This window comes from Dendrobates tinctorius, unplaced genomic scaffold (assembly GCF_039654945.1).
Source record: "Dendrobates tinctorius isolate UK_male_01 unplaced genomic scaffold, ASM3965494v1 ptg000007l, whole genome shotgun sequence".
In the NCBI taxonomy this organism is placed as follows: Eukaryota; Metazoa; Chordata; class Amphibia; order Anura; family Dendrobatidae; genus Dendrobates; species Dendrobates tinctorius.
Genome location: NW_027361675.1, coordinates 26,945,873 through 26,972,293, shown reverse-complemented (window position 1 = coordinate 26,972,293; position 26,421 = coordinate 26,945,873). Strand labels below are relative to the sequence as shown.

General features: G+C 45.9%; 1 protein-coding gene across 3 annotated transcripts in view; it reads right to left on the bottom strand.

Annotated features, from left to right (window-relative positions):
• PPT1 (palmitoyl-protein thioesterase 1) overlaps positions 1-23,342 on the bottom strand; it is a 40,251-nt gene extending 16,909 nt beyond the window's left edge. Inside the window, exons 1-6 of one of the 3 annotated variants that reach the window (XM_073572942.1) lie at positions 23,246-23,342; positions 22,965-23,074; positions 13,699-13,826; positions 3,421-3,491; positions 1,683-1,785; positions 187-277 (exon numbers count right to left, since the gene is read on the bottom strand). In XM_073572942.1, the coding sequence (XP_073429043.1) occupies positions 187-277; positions 1,683-1,785; positions 3,421-3,491; positions 13,699-13,826; positions 22,965-23,048 (477 nt within the window). In that variant the 5' untranslated portion in view covers positions 23,049-23,074; positions 23,246-23,342. Of the gene's footprint in view, positions 1-186; positions 278-1,682; positions 1,786-3,420; positions 3,492-13,698; positions 13,827-22,964; positions 23,075-23,145 lie in introns of all 3 variants that reach the window. The other 2 variants (XM_073572941.1, XM_073572940.1) reach the window with 2 other exon arrangements.
• Between the last annotated feature and the right edge of the window lie 3,079 nt (positions 23,343-26,421).

The window sequence follows — 26,421 nt, the reverse complement described above, 5'->3', positions numbered from 1 at the left end:
ACTCTAAAACACAATGCATGAAAAAGAGATGCAAAAAAAAAACAAAATCACAACAATGGCCATATTGTCCTATGTTTTCCCCTGGAAATACATAAGAGATGTCCCTGAATATGGTGACGCATTTCCTTTATTATGAGTGCACAAACTGCTCCTGATCCTGTATTCAAATAGGCAGAATAAACTCACACGCTCCTGGTTGATATCCGCTAGGAAAATGCTGCCGTTCCTGTAGTGCTCTTCATTCAGAGGATCATGCCAATACTCTGCCTGTACCAAACTGAAAATACATGTTACTTTTTTTCCTACAAAATGATCCATTACAGCTGATGATTGGCAGCAGCAGTCACACGTGCCGGAGGGGCATCTCTGCAGTGGGACGCAAATACTGGTGAGGGTCCACGCAGTGTCGTAATCTGAGCGCAGGGTCATAACATTGCGTTGAATAAAACCAGTCTGAGCAGGTTTGTAATAAATATTACTTGCTGGTCAGTATACCAATTGCAGACATAAGTAAAACGGTTATCAGTCCCGTCATGCTTTAAGAATTCAACTAGTCTTACAAAACAAAATCGGATTGTTACTATGGCCAACTGCACCACGTTTTTGTCGCCCGCTTTAGTACTCGTAGCTGATAAGTTTTAAAAGGTGTTAACCAAGACTTAGGCCATCAATATCATGTAATCGGGGGTTTGTCACCTAGCACCCCACCGATTTTTCAGATTTCTCTGCTATATATACTGGACATGTGCACATACCCTTTGGTTGGACACACAAATCATGCAGTAAATGTGCAGGATCAATGATTATTTAGCAAAAAACGTGATTAAATATAACTGAACATACAAACCACTACCTAAATGATTGTTAACCCACAATATATAGCAGCCAGGGCAGTCCGCAGCAATACTACACTAAAGATAAAAGTGTAGCAGCAATGATAGTAAATGAATGCAGTAATAAAGTGCACTGGTGTGTATGAGAAATTGCTGTCATGTCTAATAGACAAATAGGAGTAATAGTTAATGGCGACTATAGTTTTTACCCACAATAGCAGCGATTGCTGTGCCCTCTGTCCTAACAAGACATGCGTTTCACAGCTAGCTTTCTCAAGGAGTTTGTTAGTTATGTAGATCTGGTTGATGGAGGAGCTACAAAAAGTGTCAGACCTCCACAATCTGATAATGATGACCTAGCTTAAAGATCCTAAAGTCTACAAAAATCCCTTTAAAAAGGTGTATTCCATTAAGTAAGAGTTATCTATCCACAAGTTTGTCTTTTATTCTGCACTTCCACTAAATAATCTGGAAAGACAGATTTTTGATCCATTGATGGTTACATTTTTAAAGATCTCTTGCTTGTTATAGGACAATATGCAAGCATGTATGACCACTGCCCCATTAATTTCCTGGAAAGTGGAAGAAAAAAAATAGTGATTGCACCTCGCAGTTCCACAGCGAATGAATGGAGCGGCAGTCATGTGCCTCACTTCAGTTTTATTCTAACGCGGATAATAGTGCCCCATTTGGACAATCGGTAGTCCCACAGCAGTTAGACCCACAGATCAATTGTTAGTTATACCCCAATCCAAAGATATTGTCCAAATAACCCTTTATTGGTAAAATGTCAAACTAACAATGACCATTACAGCTTCCAAAAAGAGTAAAGCAGTTCTTCATACTCACTGTTCCTGCAAAAGTTTGGTATAGGCACCAACATTTAAAGTCTCTCTGATCCAATCACAAATGTGGGAGCTTTCTCCAGGACATCGAGGAAAGCCATATACACCTAAATATAAAGCCAACGTAATTAATAAATCTATACACACCACTACATGCCCAACAGGTCTCGCCAAAAACTGGTGTCTTTGCTCCATATGAGGCCTGGCTGGCGTGTCCAATTTCACAAATCATAGCACGGTCAGCATTCAGTTCATGTGAATAGGGTTTCCATGCACTCCTGAAGAATTCCACAACCGAAATTTAGATGTCAGTCTCAGAAGTGGGGGGGGGGAATCACATTGTCAGCACAAAGGCTGTATCAGAAGGGGAAAGCCATATTTTAGCTGTGCTAGTTCATAGGATAGACCAAAGGCAGCAGCATTTTTGCATTCACAAATCGCACATCCAGCACACTTCGCAAGAAAGTGAAACTTTTATGGGCTAAATTGGAAACTAGGAGCAGGCTAAAAATTGATTATCAGGCAGTATAAAATCAATAACAAAGGAAATAAAATTGTAACCTGAAACTTTGGGCAACATTTTTACAATTACCGTATATACTTGCGTATAAGCCGAGATTTTCAGCCCATTTTTTTGGGCTGAAAGTCGTCCCCCCCCCCCCCCCCTTGGCTTATACGCGAGTCATATACAGGGGGTCGGCGGGGGAGGGGGGGGGGATGCCAGACCATACTCACCCCCTCCTGGCACGTCTGCAGCTCCCCAGCTTTTCCGTAGGTCTCCTGCACCTGTGTTCAGCGGTCACGTGGTACCACGCGACCGCTGAACGCAGGAAGAAGACGACCGAGGGAGAAGCAGGGGCTGCAGAGAAGGCCGTGCGCCAGGAGGGGGAGAGTATGACGGGGGGCAGAGCAATATTCCCCTGTCCTCGTTCCATCGCCCTGCACCCCTGTGTCCCGGCTCTCTGGCTGTGACGTTCAGCAGAGGGCGCGATGACGTAGTCAGTGCGCGCCCTCTGCTGAACGTCACTGCAGAGTTGGGAGACAAAGCGACGCGAAGCGATGGATAGGGGACCGGTAAATATCGCCAGTGCCAGGGGCCTGAGCAAGCGGTGACACCGGCACCTGGCCACCAGCGACGGAGAGGTGAGTATGTCTGGGTTTTTTTAATTGCGGCAGCAGCATATGGAGGGTATTTGTGGAGCATCTTCTTGGGCCAGCATTAACCCTTGTGCAGCACCACCCTAGGCTTATACATGAGTCAATAAGTTTTTCCAGTTTTTTGTGGCAAAATTAAGGGGGGGGGTCGTCTTATTCGTGAGTATATACGGTACATCAAATTGTTAACACTAGAAAACTGGTGAAAAACACTTTGAATAGTCGCAACATTATTTCGCAGCATGGACTTGCTCAAAAATGTTCTGACTATTGGATTAGGGTCATATGACTGATAGATATGAATGGTCAAGTGCGATATGATAATCGTGCATGCTGCAAGATGGGGGGGGGGAAATCGGACAAGTGCATGGTCCACAGAGTAACATGGGAGACGAGTGCTACCAGTCAAACCGACGTTTAGCACTTGATAGATTTTTACAGACACGTGTGCACAAGCCCATAGCGCTTGGTCATGCTGAGCACTTGTGTATGGGGAGCGAGGGTGGACGGCTGTCAGAAATGAAGGTTTGGCAAATAGCTATCAAATTTGTATAGGTGACTTTACAGTATGTGTCTATGTTATGTACCTTGGTGCTGTCCTCCAAATGAGATGAGATTTTTCATAGGAGGTGAAGGACATCTCTGAGCAACAGCCCTCCTGCACAGAAATAAAGAAAAACAGGTTTAGCCACAAATGTTCCCCTACAGGTTTCTATGTTCAATATGAATGTGGTAACGAACCAAATCTACAGTTTAGTAATTGTGCTGGTTTTTATTTCCCCCTATCTAAAACAGTACATACTGGCTTTATAAAACTAAACTTAAATCTGATGGAAGAAAAACTAATTTAGAGCAATCATCTGATTATCAGCCAAAACTCACCAGGAGCACAAATGTGGCTCAGATGAGCCTCCAGATCCACAAAAGGGGGGTGAAGATAAGCATCACACAAGGAGGTTTATGGCTGCATATCACTGTGATAAATCCAACATGCTATAGCTTTATTCTACGTAGAAATTGGATTGTTGGTAGAACTCAGAATAATAAGCGACTTTAACAATGGCTGTCCTGCTCCTTGGAATGTTTTAAGCAAAATGTATAAAATAAGGGAGCAATACTCACCTTCTTGGGCAGCTTTCTGGGTCACCTGCTGGTCTTTGTATCTCTGCCACCAGTGATGACATTTCACCAGATATGTGACCACAGCAGTTATGACACTGGTGTGGTGTCTGCTACCGATTATTAGTTCCTTGTCCATGTTGAAACATCACTGGAGGCCAGGATACAAGTAAGGAAAAGAATAGGTTACTTTATTGAGTTATAAGCTTTAGGTGAAGATTTAAAAAGGACTAGGCAAAGCCTTTCAAAAGGACCCACAGCCTCCTTGAAAACGTCACAATGCAAAAGAAGACAAAAATGAAAACAAATGTACAGTATACAATTAGAAAAACTAAAAAATTAACTAATTTGGTAATAAGAACTCTGGCCCTGTAAGAAGGGGACACTGATGGGGTCCTATTTTGACAGCTATGAAAGATTTTCTGCTTCTGAGGTAGGAGATACAAATGTGTAGAGCAGAGGTCTCAAACACACGGCCCCTGAGGCAGGTAGAAGGGGGAAGGCATGCAGCCATCCAGGAGCGCGCGATGGCTGTGTATTCTGTGTGCACAGGACCTGTGATGAGGTCACAGGAGGGGGAGGAGTCGGGGGTCACATGATCAGGGGCCTCAGTGTATGCAGAACGCTGCTGTCTTTGTCTGTACTGGTTGTCATGGTGCTGGGTAAGCTTCTGTGTGGGGTCAGGAGGGGTTTACAGGGTGAGCGGAGCCGCGCGTGTCATGAACTCATTTTCTGCTCCATCAGTTGAGAGTTCCCCTTCCATTCTCCCTCTGGTGGTGACAGGAGGTAGTGCGGTTGGTTTAAGTGGTAGTGATCTGCCACCTGATGAGGAAGATAACGATTGGATCTCTGGAGTATCAGACTGGATATAAGACAGCCGACGCCCTATCCGGGTGCTGGTGATTCAGTCTGCTTCTCAGGCCCTGGACTTCAGCTCTCTTCCAGTCTTCTCAAGTTAAGTTTGTTTTTTGCTAATGCTCACACTTGCGCTTGTTGGTCAATTCAGTTTTTTGTGTAATCAGCCTGCCCCTACTGGGGCTATGCTGAAATTCCACTCCTATTAATCAGTATTTGCCAATCTGCTTTTTGTCTCTTATTAGATTGACCTCTTTTTTTTGCTCTGTCTCAGAATATTTCAGAGTGCTGATATAGGTTTAGAAGTCTAGTGACTTCAGGGTTAATTTTGGTATCAGAAGTGTTGGACAATATTTTTGTAGGTTTTTTTTTGGCAGATTGCAGACAGTGTCTTTCCTTTTCTGTCCTTTTTAGCTAGCCGGGCCCCATCGTTTGATCTGCCTATTTTCCTGCCTTTGTTTGTATTTTCATCGTTTCACCGTCAATACATGTGGGGGCCGTCTTTTCTTTGGGGTCTGCTCTGGGGCAGTTAGTTTTCTTCTTTTCCTGCTTTAGGCTTATGTAGTTCTCCGGTTGTGATGAGGCGTCTAGGACCAACGTAGGAACGCTCCACGACTGCTACTAGTTGTGCGGGTAAGATCAGGGATCTGCATAGTTATCAACTTCTCTGGTTTTCTGAGACTTAGCTTGTTGTCTTTTTTCCTCCTCGGTTTCCCATTCATAACACGCGCGTGTACGAGGTGTGCGGTGCGGAGTCGCGCGTGTACGAGGTGTGCGGAGCGGAGATGTGCGTGTATTTTGGCATGGGGTGGGCCCCATTTGAAAGTTCGCACCAGGGCCCATAACTTTGTAGTTACGCCACTGCTCACGCTAGAAGAGAGGAGGAGTGCGCCGCTCCATAGTGGCTGTGGCCCTGCATGATGACATCCCTCTGGAGCTGTGTAATGACATCACGCCAGTGCGCAGGGAGCGGAGGCGTGACTTCCCCCCATTGTTGGATTTTATGGTGACTGTGGCTGTGCGTGTACAGCGAGATGATAGCGCCGGTTCACATGCAGAGCCGACACTATCATCCGCTGAGGTAAGCTGTACATCGCAGCTGACAACCTATTTGAATGGCCACGATCAGTATTAGCACAGATCGCGGCCGTTTAACCCCTTAGATACCGCTATCAATTGTGACTGTATTAAGTTTGAAAGGAATGCGGCCCGCCAGCTTAAATTTTTTTTTATGTGCGGCCCATTTACTGTGCCGAGTTTGAGACCCCTGGTGTAGAGGAAAGACTGGGCGAATTCAGCAGGGGAGATTAGTGCTTCCATCTTACACGTCATGCTGAGTTATTCTAAAAATACAATGTGAGATGGGTTCCTGCGTATTATGGCGCAACAGGGGGAAGACTACAAGTAGAGTTGAGCTAATTTGTTCGGGTTACCTCTTATTCGGCAAACTACAGCGCTTACCAATAAGCTGCAGAGGGAACCCGGCTTCCTGGATCGCCCCGGGTGATCAGCGCCGCAGCTGCATGTGTCGCGGCTGTGTCACAGTCACAGCACATGCATGGAAAACCCATCAAACAGGCTATTCGTGCATGTGCTGTGACTGTGCCACCATGTTTTTATTTTCTTGCAATATAAATACCGTATTTTTCAGACTAAGACGCACTTTATTCCTCCAAGACTTATGTATACATCACATACAGTTGAAACCATAAGTTTACACACACTATATAAAAAGACATGCATGTTTTTCTCAATATCTGACATGAAATCAGAATAAACCTTTCCCGTTTTAGATAAATTAGGATTACCATAATTAATATTTGCCAAATGCCAGAATAATGAGAGAGAGAAAATGTTTTAAGGCATTTTTATTACTTACTGCAAATTCAAAAGTTTACAAACACTAAGATTACTATGCCTTTAAAACAATTCTGGACTGCCCATATGATGTCATATGTTTGGAATCTTCTGTTTTTAACATCTGATATAATTAGAGACACACCAGTTGATGTATTTTAATGTACACCTGAAACACATTGCTTCTTTGTGTAACATCATGGGAAAGTCTCAAGAAATCAGCCAAGATATCAGGAAAGAAAATTGTGGACATGCACAAGACTGGCTAATCCTTGGGTACAATTTCAAGACACCTGAAGGTGCCTCGTTCATCTGTACAAACAATCACACGCTAGTAGAAGCAAGAAGGGAATGTCCAGCCATCATACTGCTCAGGAAGGAGATGGATTCTGTGGCCCAGAGATGAACGTGCTTCCTTCAGACAAACTTCCTTCTTCTGAAGGATCATCTGTAGTTAGGCATAAATAGACTAGGGAACCCCTTCTTGGCATCTCCTGCCCTCTCCAGGATGTCGTTAAGAGCAAGGCCAAAGAGATACTCTCCCTTAAGGTATGGAACACAGCCTCAACCTGACCCAAATTTCCTCCTGGCCAGCATTTCAGCCATGAAGCCCTGTGGGCTGCATTGAAAAGGGCATCCGACCTTGCCGCTAACCTTACAAAGTCGGCTAAGGCATCAGATAGAAGGCTGCTGCCTCCTGCATAAGCAGAATGGTGGCCAAAATGTCATCCCTTGACACCCTGTCCTTTAACTGGGATTCCAGCCTATCCAGCCCAATCATCAAGGACCTGGCCGTACACGTCGCTGCTACTGCTGGTTTAAGGGCTCCGCTGAAGTGTCCCATGTCCCCTTTAGAAAGGTGTCCGCTTTCTTATCCAGGGTATCTCTCAATTCCCCCATATCAAAGTTCCGAGAAGCGCTTTTGGATACCTTATTTATTGAAATGTCAAATTTAGGGGCTTTGTCCCCTAAAGACAAAGACAGCTTGTCAAAGGGGTACTTTCTCTTGGAAGAAGGGGCAGGGAGCCCCTCCTTTCTGGCCACTTCCATTCACTCTGCACTAAAGGCAAGATTCTTTCATTCAACGGGAAAGATCTTAGTGTCCAATGATCTAAGCCTTGGAACATTATATTCTGCACTGATTTCTCAGGCCTACTGTCCATAATGCCCATAACGGATCTGGCTGATTTTAATCAGCCTATCCACCTATTCTAGTGGGAAACAATGAACCCTGCTCCACTATCTGAAGACGAGGTAAGTGAGGAGGAACGACCCAAATCATCCATAGTTCGATTTACAGGAAATGTCTGATGCTGGGGAGGCCTAACAACTTTATCCATCTTCCCTCTCTCAGAAAGAAGTACAGAAAGGGATCTAAGGGACGCCTTAATCTCGGCTTTTACGATGCCCTTAAATCGGTGGTACAGCTAGGGGGGGTCTCTTCTGTCACTGTCTGCTCTATGCATGATTGACAGAGCCTCTTCAGATAGAAGTCAGGCAATAAGGGTTTACACAAAGCACATTCCTTGTGCTTGGCTTTAGCAACACACTTCTTTCCGTGGCAATAAATGACAAGAAAGAAGGGCAAACTACATTATCGACTAAACTTTCACGAAGATTACTTACCAACATGACACAATCAAATGGTACTGGTTTAATGAAGAACATATCTCAGCCGCGAGATCATCCCTGGAAGATGCTGCTTTGTCTAGCTTGCTGGAGCTTCGTTGACAAGATCTGCTCTCTTGGTGTTTCCCCATCTCGCCATGCTCCGGCTGCCCCTTCCACTGACACGGGAACACCGCTGCTCCACTTGCTCCTGGGGCGTCACATGCTGCTGCTGCTCCAAATCTTTCTCCATAATGCTAAAGAAGACATGTGAGCTAGGAAGCTCTGAGCAGAGGTGTCAGCTTACCATGGCTTATTTGCTCCCTGGTATTACTATTGCACCTCCCTTGTCAGCAGGTTTAATGATAATTTCTTTGTTGGTTTTTAAATATCTAGAAATAGATTTTAGTAGGTCACTCAGTGACATTTTGTTAATATATTTTGTCTAAAACTATTATGAGAAATGCTGTTATTATCTTTGGGTAGCAATTTTGTTTGTAGATATTAAGAATAGACCTTTTGAGGTCATTTAAGTACTGATACTTCTCAAATCAATATTGCAAACTCTTGATAATTGCATTTTACAGCGATTATGATTAAGTAGCTGGGCATTAGCAATGGTATGGGGTATTTTATTGGTATACCAGAACATATTGTGTTATCCTATGTATATTTATGATCAATTGGGATATTATTGATCTTGGTCTGTGCTTTTTTTTCCCCTTGGGGTATGGTATGTATAATGATATGTAGTCTTTTTAATTCTTGTTGAATCAAATAAAATTGTGTTTATTACATAATTTTTTGGTTCGCTTCATTTTGGGTTAATAATTACATCTTGTTGCCCATGAGTGTATATGGGAAATATACTGGAAGCATCATCAGCCATCCAACTGACCACCTGTTAGCACTGTTCTGGCTTCAAGAGTGATGTCCCATGCCCCCTTGCAGAGTGGGACAGGAAGATAGGTCTCATGGATGAGCGTGTTTTTTTACGATCCTACAGCAGGCAGTCACCTGGCGCATGGCCTCTGCGTGCACCATTAGCAGCACTTCTACTTCCCTGTCCCTTACACACACCTTGCACATTTTAAATTAGGTATATAATATATGTCTGAAAACTTTACAGTATAAATAGGAAAAAAAAAAAAAAAATGATATGTAGCTCTAAAAAGACTTTTGTTTTTAGGTTGCAGCAATAGTATACTTACAGAAGGACTGTAACCCAATAAACCCTGCTTATATGTCTCCAATCTAAAACTATCCCTACACTGAATACGGGTGACAGTGGTTTTACTGGAGAAAGGAGCGACATTTGGAATGCAGTATATACAAATCACAGGAGACATGGGGCTGCCGTTGCTTTTCTTTTTGAGGAACGGGAGCACACAGCGCACCAACTACGTCCCCCAAAGTGCGTCCTGGCACTGGCCATCGTCAGGACATAATCCTTCATGGCACATGGTGCAGTGTTCAGTAGTGAATGCTGCCTGCTCACACGGCAAGGAGAAATTAGAGTACTGCCATCCCAGGGATTCTGTCTGGTGGTCACAGAAAAAATCATTGCGGGCAATAAACGGCCCCAGATTCCCCACCTCGAGTATGCAGGGAAATGCCATTATGTGGCTTGTTAAATTCAAGCTGCTGGCAGGAAGTGATGAAAATGTTGGTATTTTTGTTTAGTGGATTCACTGCCTAGAGATACACTGGTAAGTTACTTTACCATATTTTGATTTTGTTTAGACGAGTTTATAAGAAAAATGAAAGTCTCTCATTATACTCTATGGAGCAGTGTGTTGACAAAGAGGAAACTAGTAAAATTCTTCCAGATGTCAGCACCAGGCTCCACTTCCCCATGTCGATGGCCATGGAACAAGGAGGTGGAATAAGATTCTGCAGGTGAACAACTGGCTACGTCGATGGTGCCGTCAGCAACGATTTGGATTTCTGGATCACGGAGTGAACTACTTATACGATGGACTACTTGCTAGAGATGGGGTGCACCTTACGAAGACTGGAAAGCATGTATTTGGAAGTCGCCTTGCTACACTTGTAAGGAGAGCTTTAAACTAGAAAAACATGGGAAGGGAAGCAAAAGACCAGAAAAAGCCATACACCTGACAAATGCTATTGAGAACTCTGCTATTAGAAGTGGAAAGGAAGAACAAAGACGAAAGAATCTAATTAATAAAAATATTGGAGAAAGAGAAACCAATCACAAACTAAAATGTTTCTATACTAATGCACAAAGCATGGGCAACAAACAAGGAGAATTGGAACTACTAACACAGGAAAAGAAATATGATGTCATTGGAATCACTGAAACTTGGTGGGACAATACACATGATTGGAATACAAGACTAGAAGGATACAACTTATTTGCAAGAAACAGACTTGATAAACGAGGAGGGGGTGTCGCATTGTATGTTAGAAACGCGTATATCTGCACAGAGATTGAAGCTTCAGAGACTGGGAGTTCTGTGGAAACTGTTTGGGTAAGAATACAAGGACAGAACAATGGAAAGGACACCATTGTAGGCATTTACTACAGGCCGCCTGTGCAAGCCGAAGATATGGATGAACTCTTAATGCATCAGATGGCCAAGTTCTCCAAAAAATATGACATAGTTGTCATGGGAGATTTCAACTATCCAGACATTTGTTGGGAATCTCTCTCAGGCAAAACTAACAGGTCACGGAAATTCTTATCCTCTCTTGCTGACAACTTTATCTTCCAAAAGGTAGGGGAGAAAACAAGGGGAACAGCTACCTTGGATCTAATCCTTATAAACAGGGAGGAAATGGTTGAGGAGGTAAAAGTGGCTGGGACCCTAGGAGGTAGCGACCATGCTATTTTAAAATTTTGGATAACTAGAGGCGGAAGACCTGTGAAGACTCAGACGTCAAGGTTAGATTTCAGAAAGGCAGATTTTAAGGGATTCAGAAAGAGAATTGGAGGGATCCAATGGCTGGATATCCTTAAAGACAAAAATGTCCAGGAAGGATGGGAAATCTTGAAAAATGAAAGTCTCAAAGCACAGTTGTTAACAATTCCGAAAAGAGGGAAGAATAGGAAGCATTTAAGGAAACCAGGATGGATGAACACAGAACTTAAGCACATGCTAAAAAGGAAGAAAAAAATGTTTATAAAATGGAAAGAGGGAGGCATATCTAAAGAAGAATATAATGCTGTCTGCAGAACCTGCAGGGCACAAATCAGATTAGCTAAAGCTGAAAATGAACTGAGGCTTGCAAGAGATGTCAAAAGCAATAATAAAGGATTTTGGGGATATGTCAAAAGTAAAAGAAAAGTCAAAGATGCTATAGGATTTTTACAGGATGAAAATGATGAAATGGTAAGACAGGATGTTGAGAAGGCTGAACTTTTAAATTCCTATTTTGCATCTGTTTTCTCTCAGAAAGGAAATGCAACATCAACTGTTATTCACTGTCCTATTAAGGGAATAGAAGAATCCAGGATATCTATAAACAGAAAGATAGTGAGGAAACACTTAGCTAACCTAAATGAATTCAAGTCTCCAGGTCCAGATGAATTACACCCCAGAGTACTGAAGGAGATAGCAGAAGAAATTTTTGAACCCCTCTCCATAATCTTTGAAAATTCTTGGAGAACAGGAGAAGTGCCAGAAGACTGGAGAAGAGCAAATGTTGTTCCTATCTTCAAAAAGGGGAAGAAGGTGGACCCAGGCAACTATAGGCCGGTGAGTCTGACTTCTATACCAGGAAAGATCTTTGAACAAATTATTAAACAACATGTATGTCAATACCTGGATAAGAATGAAGTGATTAAACAGAGTCAGCATGGGTTTGTAACTAATAAGTCATGTCAGACTAACTTAATTTCCTTCTATGACGGTATCACTGATTGGGTGGATCAAGGAAATGCTGTAGATATAGTATATCTTGACTTCAGCAAAGCATTTGACAAAGTCTCTCATACAATCCTTATTGAAAAAATGACTAAGTATGGAATGGACAAGGCAACTGTTAGGTGGATTCATAACTGGCTTAGTGATCGGACCCAAAGAGTGGTCGTAAATGGCTGCACATCCAGTTGGAAGAATGTCTCAAGTGGGGTACCACAGGGCTCTGTCCTGGGCCCTGTATTGTTCAACATCTTTATCAACGATTTAGATGAAGGAATTGAGGGTAAACTGATTAAATTTGCTGATGACACAAAGCTAGGAGGGATAGCTAATACTAGAGAAGAGAGAGAGAGGATTCAAAAAGATTTAAATAAACTGGAGAAGTGGGCAGCAACTAACAGAATGGTTTTTAACAGGGAGAAATGCAAAGTACTACATCTGGGCAATAAAAATGAAAAAAGCATATATAGAATGGGAGGAATAGGGCTAAGTGACAGCACATGTGAAAAAGACTTGGGTATACTAATAGATCACAGACTGAATATGAGTCAACAGTGTGATGCAGCAGCAAAAAAGGCAAATGCAATTCTAGGATGTATTAACAGAAACATACAGTCTAGATCATGTGAAGTCATTATTTCCCTCTACTCCTCTTTGGTCAGACCTCATCTGGAATATTGTGTCCAGTTTTGGGCACCACATTTTAAAAAAGACATCAACAAACTGGAGCAAGTTCAGAAAAGAGCGACCAGAATGGTGACCGGTCTGCAAACCCTGTCTTATGAGGAAAGGTTGCAGGATTTGGGAATGTTTAGTTTGCAAAAGAGAAGACTGAGAGGAGACTTAATAGCTGTCTACAAATATCTAAAGGGCTGTCACATTGTAGAAGGATCAACTTTATTCTCATTTGCACAAGGAAAGACTAGAAGCAATGGGATGAAACTGAATGAGAGGAGACACAGATTAGATATTAGAAAAAACTTTTTGACAGTTAGAGTGATCAATGAGTGGAACAGGCTGCCACGAGAAGTGGTAAGTTCTCCTTCAATGGAAGTCTTCAAACAGAGGCTGGACAGACATCTGACTGGGATGATTTAGCGAATCCTGCTTTGAGCAGGGGGTTGGACCAGATGGCCCAGGAGGTCCCTTCCAACTCTACGATTCTATGATTCTATGATTCTATATACAATCCGCTTCCTCCTCAAAGTTGGAATCTCCGAGAGACGAGAATCTCACCAGATTTGGAGCTCATGATAGTGAAAATAAAATATGCATCGCTGTAATACAAATGGAAATACGATTTGCCAATGACATTTGTTTTTTTATATATTTTTTCCATAACCAATAGTCTTTGAAATTTGAAGGTGTTGTATAGTTGTTTACATGCTCATCTTAGGGCATTATGGTTTATCGTCAAGATGGTCCCAGAACCCAGCCCTCTTGTGATTTGCTAATCATTGGGGGAGCTTATCATTAGGGGACCTGGAAGTAAACTTCACATTCCAAAGATAAACTACAAATTTAAGAAGCATTACTTACAGAAACTGCCCTCCCTGTGAGAAGCCCATGCCATTGTAACCATTCTGAAGCTCGGGGTCCTTGGCAAGCTGCTCACAAACCATATCCACTTGTTTATTCACATTCAGAAAGAAGCTGTTCTCCATGTCCTGGGGACAAATTAAATAAAAAAAATTGGCATGTTTGGGGAAAAGGCTACATTGTTACGTCGCAATCATGAAAACGGACAGCGCTCACTTATCAAGTGAAAGGTGCCATGATGTATTAGAAAGTGACATAAGTAATGTTACAAAGCTAAAGTGGTTTAGTGAGGACAAGCTCTTGTAGGTAGAGATATATGAGATGTATGAAGTTAGCGCACCTTCATCTATTATTCTATTCCGTGTGGAAGTGTGCGCCTGGATGATAGTTGTAATCAGAAACCACGGATTTACTCACACACTTGAAAGGAAACCTGTCATTTAAAAAATTGCTAGTAACCTGCAGCTATAGGGTTAAAGAGACTGTCAGCACAGAATGACTGTTCAAACCAAGTACAGGCGCTCAGTGCATCACAGCAGGGGCAGTCATTTATATACACCTCCCCACCTGCTTGGTTTCTATTTCCACCCTTCCCTGGCCCTATGAAGACAGATCTGTCAAAGAAGAGGTGGGGCGGAGATAGAAGAGGAAACAAGCAGGTGGAAAGGTGAATATACATAATTGGCCTCACCGTGATGCACAGAGGGGTGGGTTTTAGTTTCAACAGTCATTCTGTGCTGACAGAGACCCTTTAATCTGCAGGTTAATAGTGTTCTGAAGCTGTGAGGCCACCAAACTAAAAGCCCGGCTCCAGGGAGGAAATTAAATGTATTCTTCCCAGCAGCCTCTGGCTTTCAGTCACAGAGGAGTAGCCGGCGTGCTTTCAGTCACCGCTCGGTACATATCGTGCGGAAGGCAGTTATAACCTCTCTCTGGCATTGACTGACAGCCAGAACGGCAGCACATCAGTACAGGGTCAGTCAGTGCCGGGGCATGGTTACAGGCGCCACTCACTGTGTACTGAGTGGTGACAGAAGCCGCACCTTTATTTCAAAGCCGGACGCTTCTGGGATGAATAAATTTAATTTCTCCCCAGTTGTCAGGCTCTCAGTGCGGTGGCTGCACAGCTTCAGAACGCTATTAACCTACAGATTAACCCCATACCTGCAGATTAATGCGTTTTTTTTTTTTTTTAAACATGACAGGTTCCCTTTAAAGAGTATGTGTTACCAGATTTCAGAGTGCAGACGGCATACATTATTAAATAGCTCTACTGAGGCTGATACATTGAAAATCCATCTCACATTGGATATATCCTCCCGCTATTAGAGCATTTTACAAGTCCAGGTCTACTTATTATTCAGGAGAAAAACTTTCAAAAAGGATTATACAGCCATTCTAGAGTGTAAGATCAAGGCAAGTCTGCCAGCCTCATCAGGTCTAAAATCTATCCAATAATGAATGCAGTTTGTATTGGGATATGTGGTGATTGAATTTTAAAGTGGTTCCTTTGTAGATGGAGAAAGCTTTAGTCGGACACTTGAGATTCCAAATGTTTTTCGGAAAAAACACCATTACAAAATGGTAGGAAGGTGGGCGTGACCAAGTAGCTAGGTTGTCCCCTATAAGTAAGCACACAGGGTTATAGAGTACTCACTTTTCAAGGCAGTTCATCTGTTTATAGGGTTTGGAAAGCTCCAACTTAAGAATGAATTGCTAGTCTCTTTACTTTTTTTTATGATGTCAAGAAGATGCGATCATGTAAACAAGTAGCACATATGAACGCTGCACTTACAGAAGACGTGTGTCTAAGGCGCTGTACACATTAGAGATGACGGCTCTGTTGGTAGGACTCGTCCAAAGCCCAGACGACTTCCAAAGATTTACACCATGGCAGAAATTATAGCAAACCTCTCCACCAGCTAGGACCTTTAGGCATTTCATGTCGCCCTTGAACCACCTGGCAGGTTCCTTTAAGTCTCAGTTTCTCCATGTATTTCCAGGAGGAATAACTACATTCTAAGAAAAACTGCTCCAGCATTTATTTTCCATAAGGAATGCGAGTATATAGAGAAGCCGGCCTGTCAGGAGAGCGGATGGGGCCTCTGCACACTACCTAGCATACAGTGAAGACTGACCGGACAGCAGTGGCCCCGTAGATTGTGTTATTTTTCATGCTGTGTAGTCTTGCATTTGGTCTGCTGCCACCTGCTGTCTTTTTTCTGTATAGCAGACAGCAGCTAATTATTTCTTGTACATGCCTTCCACTTCCTGATCAGGGTCACTGCTTCTCTTCCTGTTAGCTGCCATTATTAGTTTCATTTTCTCTTGGGAGAGACTTGCCTGTACGGGCTGTGAACGGCATCAGTTTTTTGACCACACACTTCGTTGCTCACACAACTTGTTGAATCATCTTGCTGTACCACCTGGTTGTTACATCTGCATTTCTGGAGAAGTACTACATTACCAATCATACACTGTATGTCCAGATTTCCAATAAACAAGTGTGGGCTTCACAATATCTGGTGTGTATCATCTCTCCGGACGCATGAACAGCAAAACAGTAACAATGATCCTGTCTGCTCTGCATCGAGGAAACGGAAGGTAGGAATCTCTCCCAGCCCCACTCAACTACATCTCCATTCGCCTCATGTGGGGACTGAACAGTCAAAAAACTGTCTTGAAGCCTGGCAAAAAAATCACCCTTATATCCTAACCCACCTGCCCGCTCACATTCTGCAGCCCTGCTCTGCTAAGAAACTCTGCAGCGTCACCCCAGACTGCATTGTGCATAGAGACTGTCTGTATATTATACAACATTGCTGCAGCTTGTCGGACTGCAAAACCCCACAATTCTCTAAAAACACATTGGGGATCTTGTCAGGACGTCTTAACTAAGCTGCACTGCGATTTCCAGCCCCCAATTCAAAAGTTCAGTTTCTTAAAGAGACAGTGCACCTTAAATCAAAATTGCCGAAAAAGACCCTGCACAGTCTCCCACTGCTGAAACAGAGCAAATACTACCCGATACTGTCCATTATGAAGAGGGGGAAACAGAGCCTGCTTCAGAAACAGACCAAGACTCACGACCAAGATGCTTTGTCAAACCAACCATAAAGGTCATCGAAAACTATCACAGTCCAAAGATGAGTTTAATGACAACCTGGACGACCTATGGGAACGAGTCACCTCCCTCATGTCAAGCATCCAACGCCACAAAAATGATGCAGCGTGTCTACAGGACACTATAAAACGGCTAGACACGGCTCACGGAAGATACAAGAGACTGTCCGCAAGGTACGTTGCCTTCCTAAAAGACTCTAATATTGATGAAGCCTCATCAGAATTAAGCAAAGTGGATTCCACAGAAAGAGAAAGGGACGCCGCTGTGCAAGACGCCAAAGATAAAGCGGAGCTCCGTATCGCTTATCTGCAAGAAGCTGGATCTCACAGGTCAGGCTAATCCAGACACTCTGCTCGGTGATACAAATCATCCTGCTCAAGAACTTCAGCCCTCAGCGACAGAATCCTAAAGGCCCGTTTAAACGCAGAACGATCCAAATTAAGACGCTCCTACACAGAAAAGAAAGCAGAAGCCAAGAAAGCAGAGGCAGAAAGCAAGAAAGCAGAGGCGGAGGCAGAAGCCAAGAAAGTGGAGGCAGAAGCCAAGAAGCAGAGGAAGAAAGCAGAGGCAGAAGCCAAGAAAGCGAAAGCAGAAGCAGTGGCCCAAGCAAAGATCCTTCAAACAGAAGCAGAGGCTCGGGCAAAGATTCCTCAAACAGAAATGAAGGAAGTAAAAATACTTGAGCAAGCATTGAAGCAAAACCTCGACCCAATTTGCCTACCACCACTGGAAGAAGAGGACCCAGCTGTCCATACCAGTGATTACATGCAGAAACAGATATCTGCAGTACACACCTTCTCCAGCGACGTTCAACCCAACAATGTGGAAACGCCCAAGTCAGCCCAACTTACGGTGCCAGTGTTACCCACAGCATCTACAGAAACCCAAGACCAACGCCATAATGTGTCCCCTCAGGAGCAGCAATCATCACAAGATGGCCACAAGATGCACTCCAGTCCATCTCCACAGTTCAAGCCGCAGTCATCGAAACCTCCAGAGGTTAAACCACAGCTCAACCCTGCAGCAACATCATTCTACCCGGGAACAATTCACCCTTCCACGCCACACAGCTTATACGCCCGAGAGGCAACACAAGCTAACAAGGTAACAAGGAGTGAAGGATCGGATATGCCCGAGTTAGCCAGGTTTATGGTGAGCAAAGATCTAATCAGCACAAGCCTCTCAAGGTTTGACGACTGTGCAGAGAACTACAGATCCTAGAAAGCAACCTTCAAGGCCACCATTGCTGACCTCAACCTATCTGCAGAACGGGAGCTCAACCTCAAGGTAAAATGGTTGGGTCCTGACTCCACAAACCGTATCAAGTGTCTTAGGACCGTCTATGTGGGGCAAGCTGAAGCAGGTCTCTCTGCTGCCTGGCTGAGACTCGAAAGAACCTATGGCAGCGCTGAAGCCATAGAAAAATCCCTATTCAAGAGACTGCAGAACGTCCCAAGGATCAACTTTAAGGAAGCCCACATGCTTCTGGACTTAATCGATCTGCTTATGGAACTGGAATTCGCAAAAGGAGACCCTCGTCTGTCTGGATTATGCTACCTGGACACTGCCCATGGGGTGAACCCAATCGTCTCAAAGCTGCCGCACAGTCTGCAAGAGAAGTGGGCAGTATGCGTTTCCAGGTACAAAAGGTCACATGATGTCACCTTTCCTCTGTTCGATCAGTTCTGCAAGTTTGTCGACGAACAGGCCCAAATGAGGAACGACCCTAGCCTAGACTTCCTGGAGTCTAACACTACAGCTCCAGCAACACCGTCATCAAGGTATGAAGGCGTCTCACATAGACGCAAGGACTTGAGGAGCAGTATAAGTGTCAGAAAGACTAACCTGCCGCCACCTGCGGTAACTGCCGATAAACAGTACACTATTCCATCGAGAGATAAGTCTTCCAATCGTGAGTGTCCCATTCACAAAAAAAAACACACTCATTGAACAAATGTAGAGGCTTCAGGTCCAAAACCATGCAAGAGCGCAAGAAAATCCTAAGCGAACTTGGGGTATGTTTCAAGTGCTGCGCCTCGTTAGAACACATGGCCAAGGGCTTAGTGTCATAGTGACAAACACCCATCAGCTTTGCATCCAACCTCAGCCACCAGCGATTCAGCAGTCGCAGTTACCTCTAGTCCGGCTACAAGCCATGGCGGGGAGCCACAGAATAACGCCAAGTCTACCACGGCTGTCTCCTGCTCATGCTCAGAGGTATGTGGAGAGAGCCAAAGTGATAAATGCTGTGCCAGGATATGCCTAATCAGAGTTTATCCACAAGGGCAACCAGAGAAGGCAGTAAAAATGTATGCCATCATTGACGATCAGAGCAATCGATCCCTAGCTGGACCTAAGTTCTTTGAAGCCTTTGGAATCAAGGGACCAGCAACGCCATATACTCTGAATACTTGCTCAGGCCGCATAGAGACTAGCGGCAGGAGGGCACAAGGTTTCATTGCTTCTCCTGTCAACGGAGGCGTAGAAATAACCTTACCTACGCTAATCGAATGCGATCAAATAACCGACCAAAGGGATGAGATCCCTACCCCAGAAGCTGCGTTCCACCAACCACACCTAAGGCACCTAGTCAGCGTTATCCCACCTATGAACTCAGATGCTGAAATCCTACTTCTGCTCGGCAGAGACAATTTAAGGATACATAAGGTCCGCCAACAGTGCAATGGTCCTGACTATGCCCCCTACGCACAGAGACTCGACTTGGGGTGGGTAATCATAGGAAATGTGTGCTTGTACCGAACAAGAGTCGATTCCTTTAAAGACTTATGTACGCAGAGACGGACGAGCTACACTCTGTAAACCATGCCCTCATCACTACGAGGTGAAAGAGAAGCCTCCAGATCCAGTACAGCTGCCTGATGTCATTCCTTCTCCCTATGCAGATGACTTGGGAAGATCGGTGTTTCATACAACTAATGATGACAACAAAGTAGCCCCGTCAATGGAAGACAAGGAATTTGTCAGGATAATGGACAATGAGATCCTTAAGGACGAGACCAATCACTGGGTTTTTCCCTTACCCTTCCGAGCTACCAGGGTAAGACTCCCGAACAATCGTGAACAAGCCTTGTCGAGATTCAACTCTCTCCAGCGCACACTTAGCAACAAGCCGGAGATGAAAGAACACACTGTCACCTTTGTGAGCAAGATATTCCAGAATACCCATGCGGAGCCAGCGCCTCCCTTAAAGGAAAACGAGGAGTGCTGGTACCTACCCTCATTCGGAGTATATCACCCACGTGAACCTAAGCAAATTAGAGTTGTCTTTGATTCAAGCGCCAAACATCAAGGTGTATCTCTCAACGATGTCCTCCTCAAGGGTCCTAATCTTACAAACAACCTAGTAGGAGTGTTGATGAGGTTCTGGAAAGAGCCCATTGCCATCACCACCGACATTGAACAAATGTTCCACTGTTTCATAGTCAGAGAGGACCATAGGAATTTCCTCAGGTTCAAGGACAATGACCCCAGCAAAGAGATGGTGGAGTATCGCATGAGAATTCACGTATTCGGGAACAGCCCTTCCCCAGCAGTGGCAACCTATGGCCTGCGGAGAACTGCACAAGAAGGAGAGACCGAATATGGAACAGACGCCAGAGACTTTGTAGAGAAAGACTTCTATGTAGATGATGGACTAAAATCTCAACCCACAGAAGAAGCGGCTATCGATCTACTCAAGAGGACCCAAGGTACGCTGTACCAAGCTAAGCTTAGATTGCACAAAATTGCTTCAAACAGCACGGCTGTCATGAGAGCCTTTGATTCAAGGGACCACGCACCAGGATTCAAGAACATAGACCTGGGACCAGACTGTCCGCCTGTGCAGAGAAGCTTAAGCTTGAGGTGGAACCTGTCAGTCGACACCTTCAGTTTCCAAATCAACTGTGCAGACAAACCACTCACTAAACGTGGTGTACTGTCAGTGGTGAATAGCTTATACGACCCACTGGGGTTCGTGGCACCAATTACCATACAAGGTAAATCCCTTCTGAGACAGTTTCCGAAACCGTCAAGGACTGGGATGCCCCACTCCCTCCTGAGAAGGAACCAAAATGGGAAGCCTGGAAGCAGTCTTTGTGTGCCTTGGATGAGATCCACATACCGAGATGCTACGCCAGAACCTCACTTGCTGCTAGCACTAGGAAGGAACTCCATGTGTTTGCGGATGCATCCACGGAGGCCACTGGAGCAGTGCCTATCTGAAGGTGACGGGACCCGACAATCAAAATCACGTTGGATTCATCTTCGGCAAGGCTAAGTTGACTCCCAAGCCTGATCATACTATTCCCAGGCTTGAACTCTGTGCAACCGTGCTTGCAGTAGAACTCACAGACTTTATACAGCACGACCTGGACACCAACAAAGATGACGTGCAATACTACAGTGACAGTAAGGTTGTCTTAGGTTACATCTACAATCAAACAAGGCGGTTCTACGTGTACGTCAGTAACCGCATCGAGAGAATAAGGAGGTCTTCCAAGTTCGAACAATGGCACTATATCCCATCTGAACTTAATCCAGCTGACCATGCCACTAGACCTATGTCTATAAGTTCCTTTGCTAACTTTTCTTGGCTTTCAGGTCCCAAGTTTTTGTTGGAACAGAAGGGAAGTGAACGTGTCCAGGAAATCTTCAGCATCCAGGATCCGGATGGCGATCCAGAAGTCCGCTCTGAGGTCAGTGCTTTGGCGACGAACACTAAACCTACTTCCAGCCTCGGGTGCCAGCGCTTCGAATGCTTCTCCAATTGGATGAGACTCGTCAAGACTATCGCAAGGTTAGTCCACATTGCGAGATTTTATCTCAGCTCACGTGGAGACAAAGACTGTCACGGTTGGCACGTTTGCCATAAATCACCAGCATTTGAGAACATTCCGGTAGGATGAACCACAAACAGAACACTGCCCTACTACTTCGTACCTTGGATTACCGTTGGGTCGGAGACAGTTTGGCCTAGTGCGGCTCTTCAGATCCAAAGATGGGTACCATTGGATTGTCTCAGGAACTGACTGTCATCTACCTCGTTTTGAAGTTGTTATTATTGCATGCATATTCATGTTTCTTTCCTAGGTTATTGAACTTTAAAGAAAAACAAAAAAAAATTATATAGTGATATCACTTACGGAATTTCAGACGGGGAGTGTGCTGTCCCATCTAAAGTTTTGATTACATGTTTATATAGATTGTGTTATTTTTCATGCTGTGTAGACTTGCATTTGGTCTGCTGCCACCTGCTGTCCTTTTTCTGTATAGCAGACTGCAGCTAATTATTTCTTGTACATACCTTCCTGGTCAGGGTCACTGCTTCTCTTCCTGTTAGCTGCCATTATTAGTTTCATTTTCTCTTGGGAGAGACTTGCCTGTACGGGCTGTGAAAGGCATCAGTTTTTTGACCACACACTTCGTTGCTCACACAACTTGCTGAATCATCTTGCTGTACCACCTGGTTATTACATCTGCATTCTGGAGAAGTACTGCATTATCAATCATACGCTGTATGTCCAGATCTCCAATAAACAAGTCTGGACTTCACAATATCTGGTGTGTATCATCTCTCTGGACGCATGAACAGCAAAACAGCAACAATGGTCCTGTCTGCTCCGCATCGAGGAAACGGAAGGTAGGAATCTCTCCCAGCCCCACTCAACTACACCTCCATTCGCCTCATGTGGGGACAGAACAAGTTGTGTATATGATGCAGCCCTCTGCGACGTCACTCCCTTCTTACACGCTACATTCCCCAATGGGAAATAACACACTCACCTCCCACACCGGCACCGTCCCTGCAATGGTGGCGTCAGGTGTCGGTGTGACATTCTTATGCCAGGTAAGCACTGCAGCCAATCGACGGGCACTAATGGGCTGTACTCTCACTTTCTTTGGATGTCTGAGAATCATCTAACAAAGGTGTAAGTGAAGTACACCACCAGCGACTGCGGATTGGCTGCAGCGCTCACGTGGCATTACATCGTGCTATCCCCGGTGCTGACATCACTAGCATGGCGCCGGTGGGGGGAGTGGCCGTGATCGCGAATACATAGTATAAGAAGGTGCTGTTCTGGAAGTGTCATGTGGGATCTGCCCCAGATCCACTCTGGTCGCCCCGCACGGATCCTCTCACCTCAGCAATGGTGCTTCCTATCTTCAGGGACAGGACATATATTCCAGGGACTTGCTGCTCCACCATCTTCTTAATCCCGCCCATACTGAAGGGGTTACAGCAAGAGTCACCTGAAAAGACATGTTATGGTAATGAAGGCAGGAAGGGAGAGGAACCTGCGCGACAGAGGCCACACTCTTACCCATTCCGTGCCACATCACCAATGGCAGCGGATCTCCGCTTTTCTGAAAGGGCTCCCCGCAAAACACCCCGATCCCGAGCACAAAGATCGCCAGCCTCACCCGCTCCATCTTACCGCCTGACCAGCGGCACTTCCTGTTGTGGTCATATGATGCTGACACGTGATCGTCGTGATTCTGTGGGCGGGGCAAAGCAACTGACAGTCAAGTCAACATGTCGGAGACGGCTGGTGTACAGCCATAACGGAGACGGCCGGCTATAAGGTGACGCAGCGCGACTACAGCAATAACGGAGACGGCCGGCTTCCAGCATACAGCCATAATGGAGACGGCCGGCGTACAGCCATAACGGAGGCTACCGGCGTACAGCCATAACGGAGGCTACCGGAGTACAGCCATAACGGAGGCTTCCGGCGTACAGCCATAACGGAGGCTACCGGAGTACAGCCATAACGGAGGCTTCCGGAGTACAGCCATAACGGAGGCTACCGGAGTACAGCCATAACGGAGGCTACCGGAGTACAGCCATAACGGAGGCTACCGGCGTACAGCCATAACGGAGGCTTCCGGAGTACAGCCATAACGGAGGCTTCCGGCGTACAGCCATAACGGAGGCTACCGGAGTACAGCCATAACGGAGGCTTCCGGCGTACAGCCATAACGGAGGCTTCCGGCGTACAGCTATAACGGAGGCTTCCGGCGTACAGCCATAACGGAGGCTACCGGAGTACAGCCATAACGGAGGCTACCGGAGTACAGCCATAACGGAGGCTTCCGGCGTACAGCCATAACGGAGGCTACCGGAGTACAGCCATAACGGAGGCTTCCGGAGTACAGCCATAACGGAGGCTACCGGAGTACAGCCATAACGGAGGCTACCGGAGTACAGCCATAACGGAGGCTTCCGGCGTACAGCCATAACGGAGGCTACCGGAGTACAGCCATAACGGAGGCTACCGGAGTACAGCCATAACGGAGGCTTCCGGCGTACAGCCATAACGGAGGCTTCCGGCGTACAGCCATAACGGAGGCTTCCGGCGTACAGCCATAACGGAGGCTTCCGGAGTACAGCCATAACGGAGGCTTCCGGCGTACAGCCATAACGGAGGCTACCGGAGTACAGCCATAACGGAGGCTTCCGGCGTACAGCCATAACGGAGGCTTCCGGCGTACAGCCATAACGGAGGCTACCGGAGTACAGCCATAACGGAGGCTACCGGAGTGCAGCCATAACGGAGGCTTCCGGAGTACAGCCATAACGGAGGCTTCCGGCGTACAGCCATAACGGAGGCTACCGGAGTACAGCTATAACGGAGGCTTCCGGCGTACAGCTATAACGGAGGCTACCGGAGTACAGCCATAACGGAGGCTTCCGGCGTACAGCCATAACGGAGGCTTCCGGCGTACAGCCATAACGGAGGCTACCGGAGTACAGCCATAACGGAGGCTTCCGGCGTACAGCCATAACGGAGGCTTCCGGCGTACAGCCATAACGGAGGCTTCCGGCGTACAGCCATAACGGAGGCTACCGGAGTACAGCCATAACGGAGGCTACCGGAGTACAGCCATAACGGAGGCTTCCGGCGTACAGCCATAACGGAGGCTACCGGAGTACAGCTATAACGGAGGCTACCGGAGTACAGCCATAACGGAGGCTACCGGAGTACAGCTATAACGGAGGCTTCCGGCGTACAGCCATAACGGAGGCTACCGGAGTACAGCCATAACGGAGGCTTCCGGCGTACAGCCATAACGGAGGCTACCGGAGTACAGCTATAACGGAGGCTACCGGAGTACAGCCATAACGGAGGCTACCGGAGTACAGCTATAACGGAGGCTTCCGGCATACAGCCATAATGGAGACGGACAATTGCCGGAGTACAGCGATAACGGAGACGGGCAGCAGCTGCCGGTGTACAGCCATAACTGAGACGGCCGGCTGCAAACGTACAGCCATATTGGCCACAGCCGCCTGTCAGCGTTAGAGCAGAGTCACACTGCCATAATTCTCGTGCGAGAATCGGATCGCACTGCACGGACTGGCCGGCACCTCTCCTGACCTGAGCAAGACAGCATAATGGATTACTATGCAGCTGTCAAGCTCAGCTCAGGAGAGGTGCCGGCCAGTCCGTGCAGTGCGATCCGATTCTCGCACGAGAATTATGGCAGTGTGACTCCAGCCTTACTATCATAGCAGTGGCTTCCCTGCAAAAGTCTACCTGTAACACAGAATAAAAGGGTGCCCCCATAACAGTGACACCCGGAGAACTTCCACTAGAGTGGCAGTGAAGAACATTCCATAACTATGACAACTGGGGGGCTCACATACCCACAGCGATAGGCAGGGTGCCTGTATAACAGTGACGCCCACAGTGACAGGCAGGGTGCCTATATAACAGTGATACAGTGACAGGCAGGGTGCCTATATAACAGTGATACCCACAGTGACAGGCAGGGTGCCTGTATAACAGTGACGCCCACAGTGACAGGCAGGGTGCCTATATAACAGTGATACAGTGACAGGCAGGGTGCCTATATAACAGTGATACCCACAGTGACAGGCAGGGTGCCTAAATAACAGTGATACCCACAGTGACAGGCAGGGTGCCTGTATAACAGTGACAGGCAGGGTGCCTATATAACAGTGATACCCACAGTGACAGGCAGGGTGCCTATGTAACAGTGATACAGTGACAGGCAGGGTGCCTATATAACAGTGATACCCACAGTGACAGGCAGGGTGCCTGTATAACAGTGACGCCCACAGTGACAGGCAGGGTGCCTATATAACAGTGATACAGTGACAGGCAGGGTGCCTATATAACAGTGATACCCACAGTGACAGGCAGGGTGCCTATATAACAGTGATACCCACAGTGACAGGCAGGGTGCCTATATAACAGTGATACCCACAGTGACAGGCAGGGTGCCTGTATAACAGTGATACCCACAGCGACAGGCAGGGTGCCTGTATAACAGTGATACCCACAGCGACAGGCAGGGTGCCTATATAACAGTGATACCCACAGTGACAGGCAGGGTGCCTATATAACAGTGATACCCACAGCGACAGGCAGGGTGCCTATATAACAGTGATACCCACAGCGACAGGCAGGGTGCCTATATAACAGTGATACCCACAGCGACAGGCAGGGTGCCTATATAACAGTGATACAGTGACAGGCAGGGTGCCTATATAACAGTGACACCCACAGTGAAAGGCAGGGTGCCTGTATAACAGTGACACCCACAGTGACAGGCAGGGTGCCTATATAACA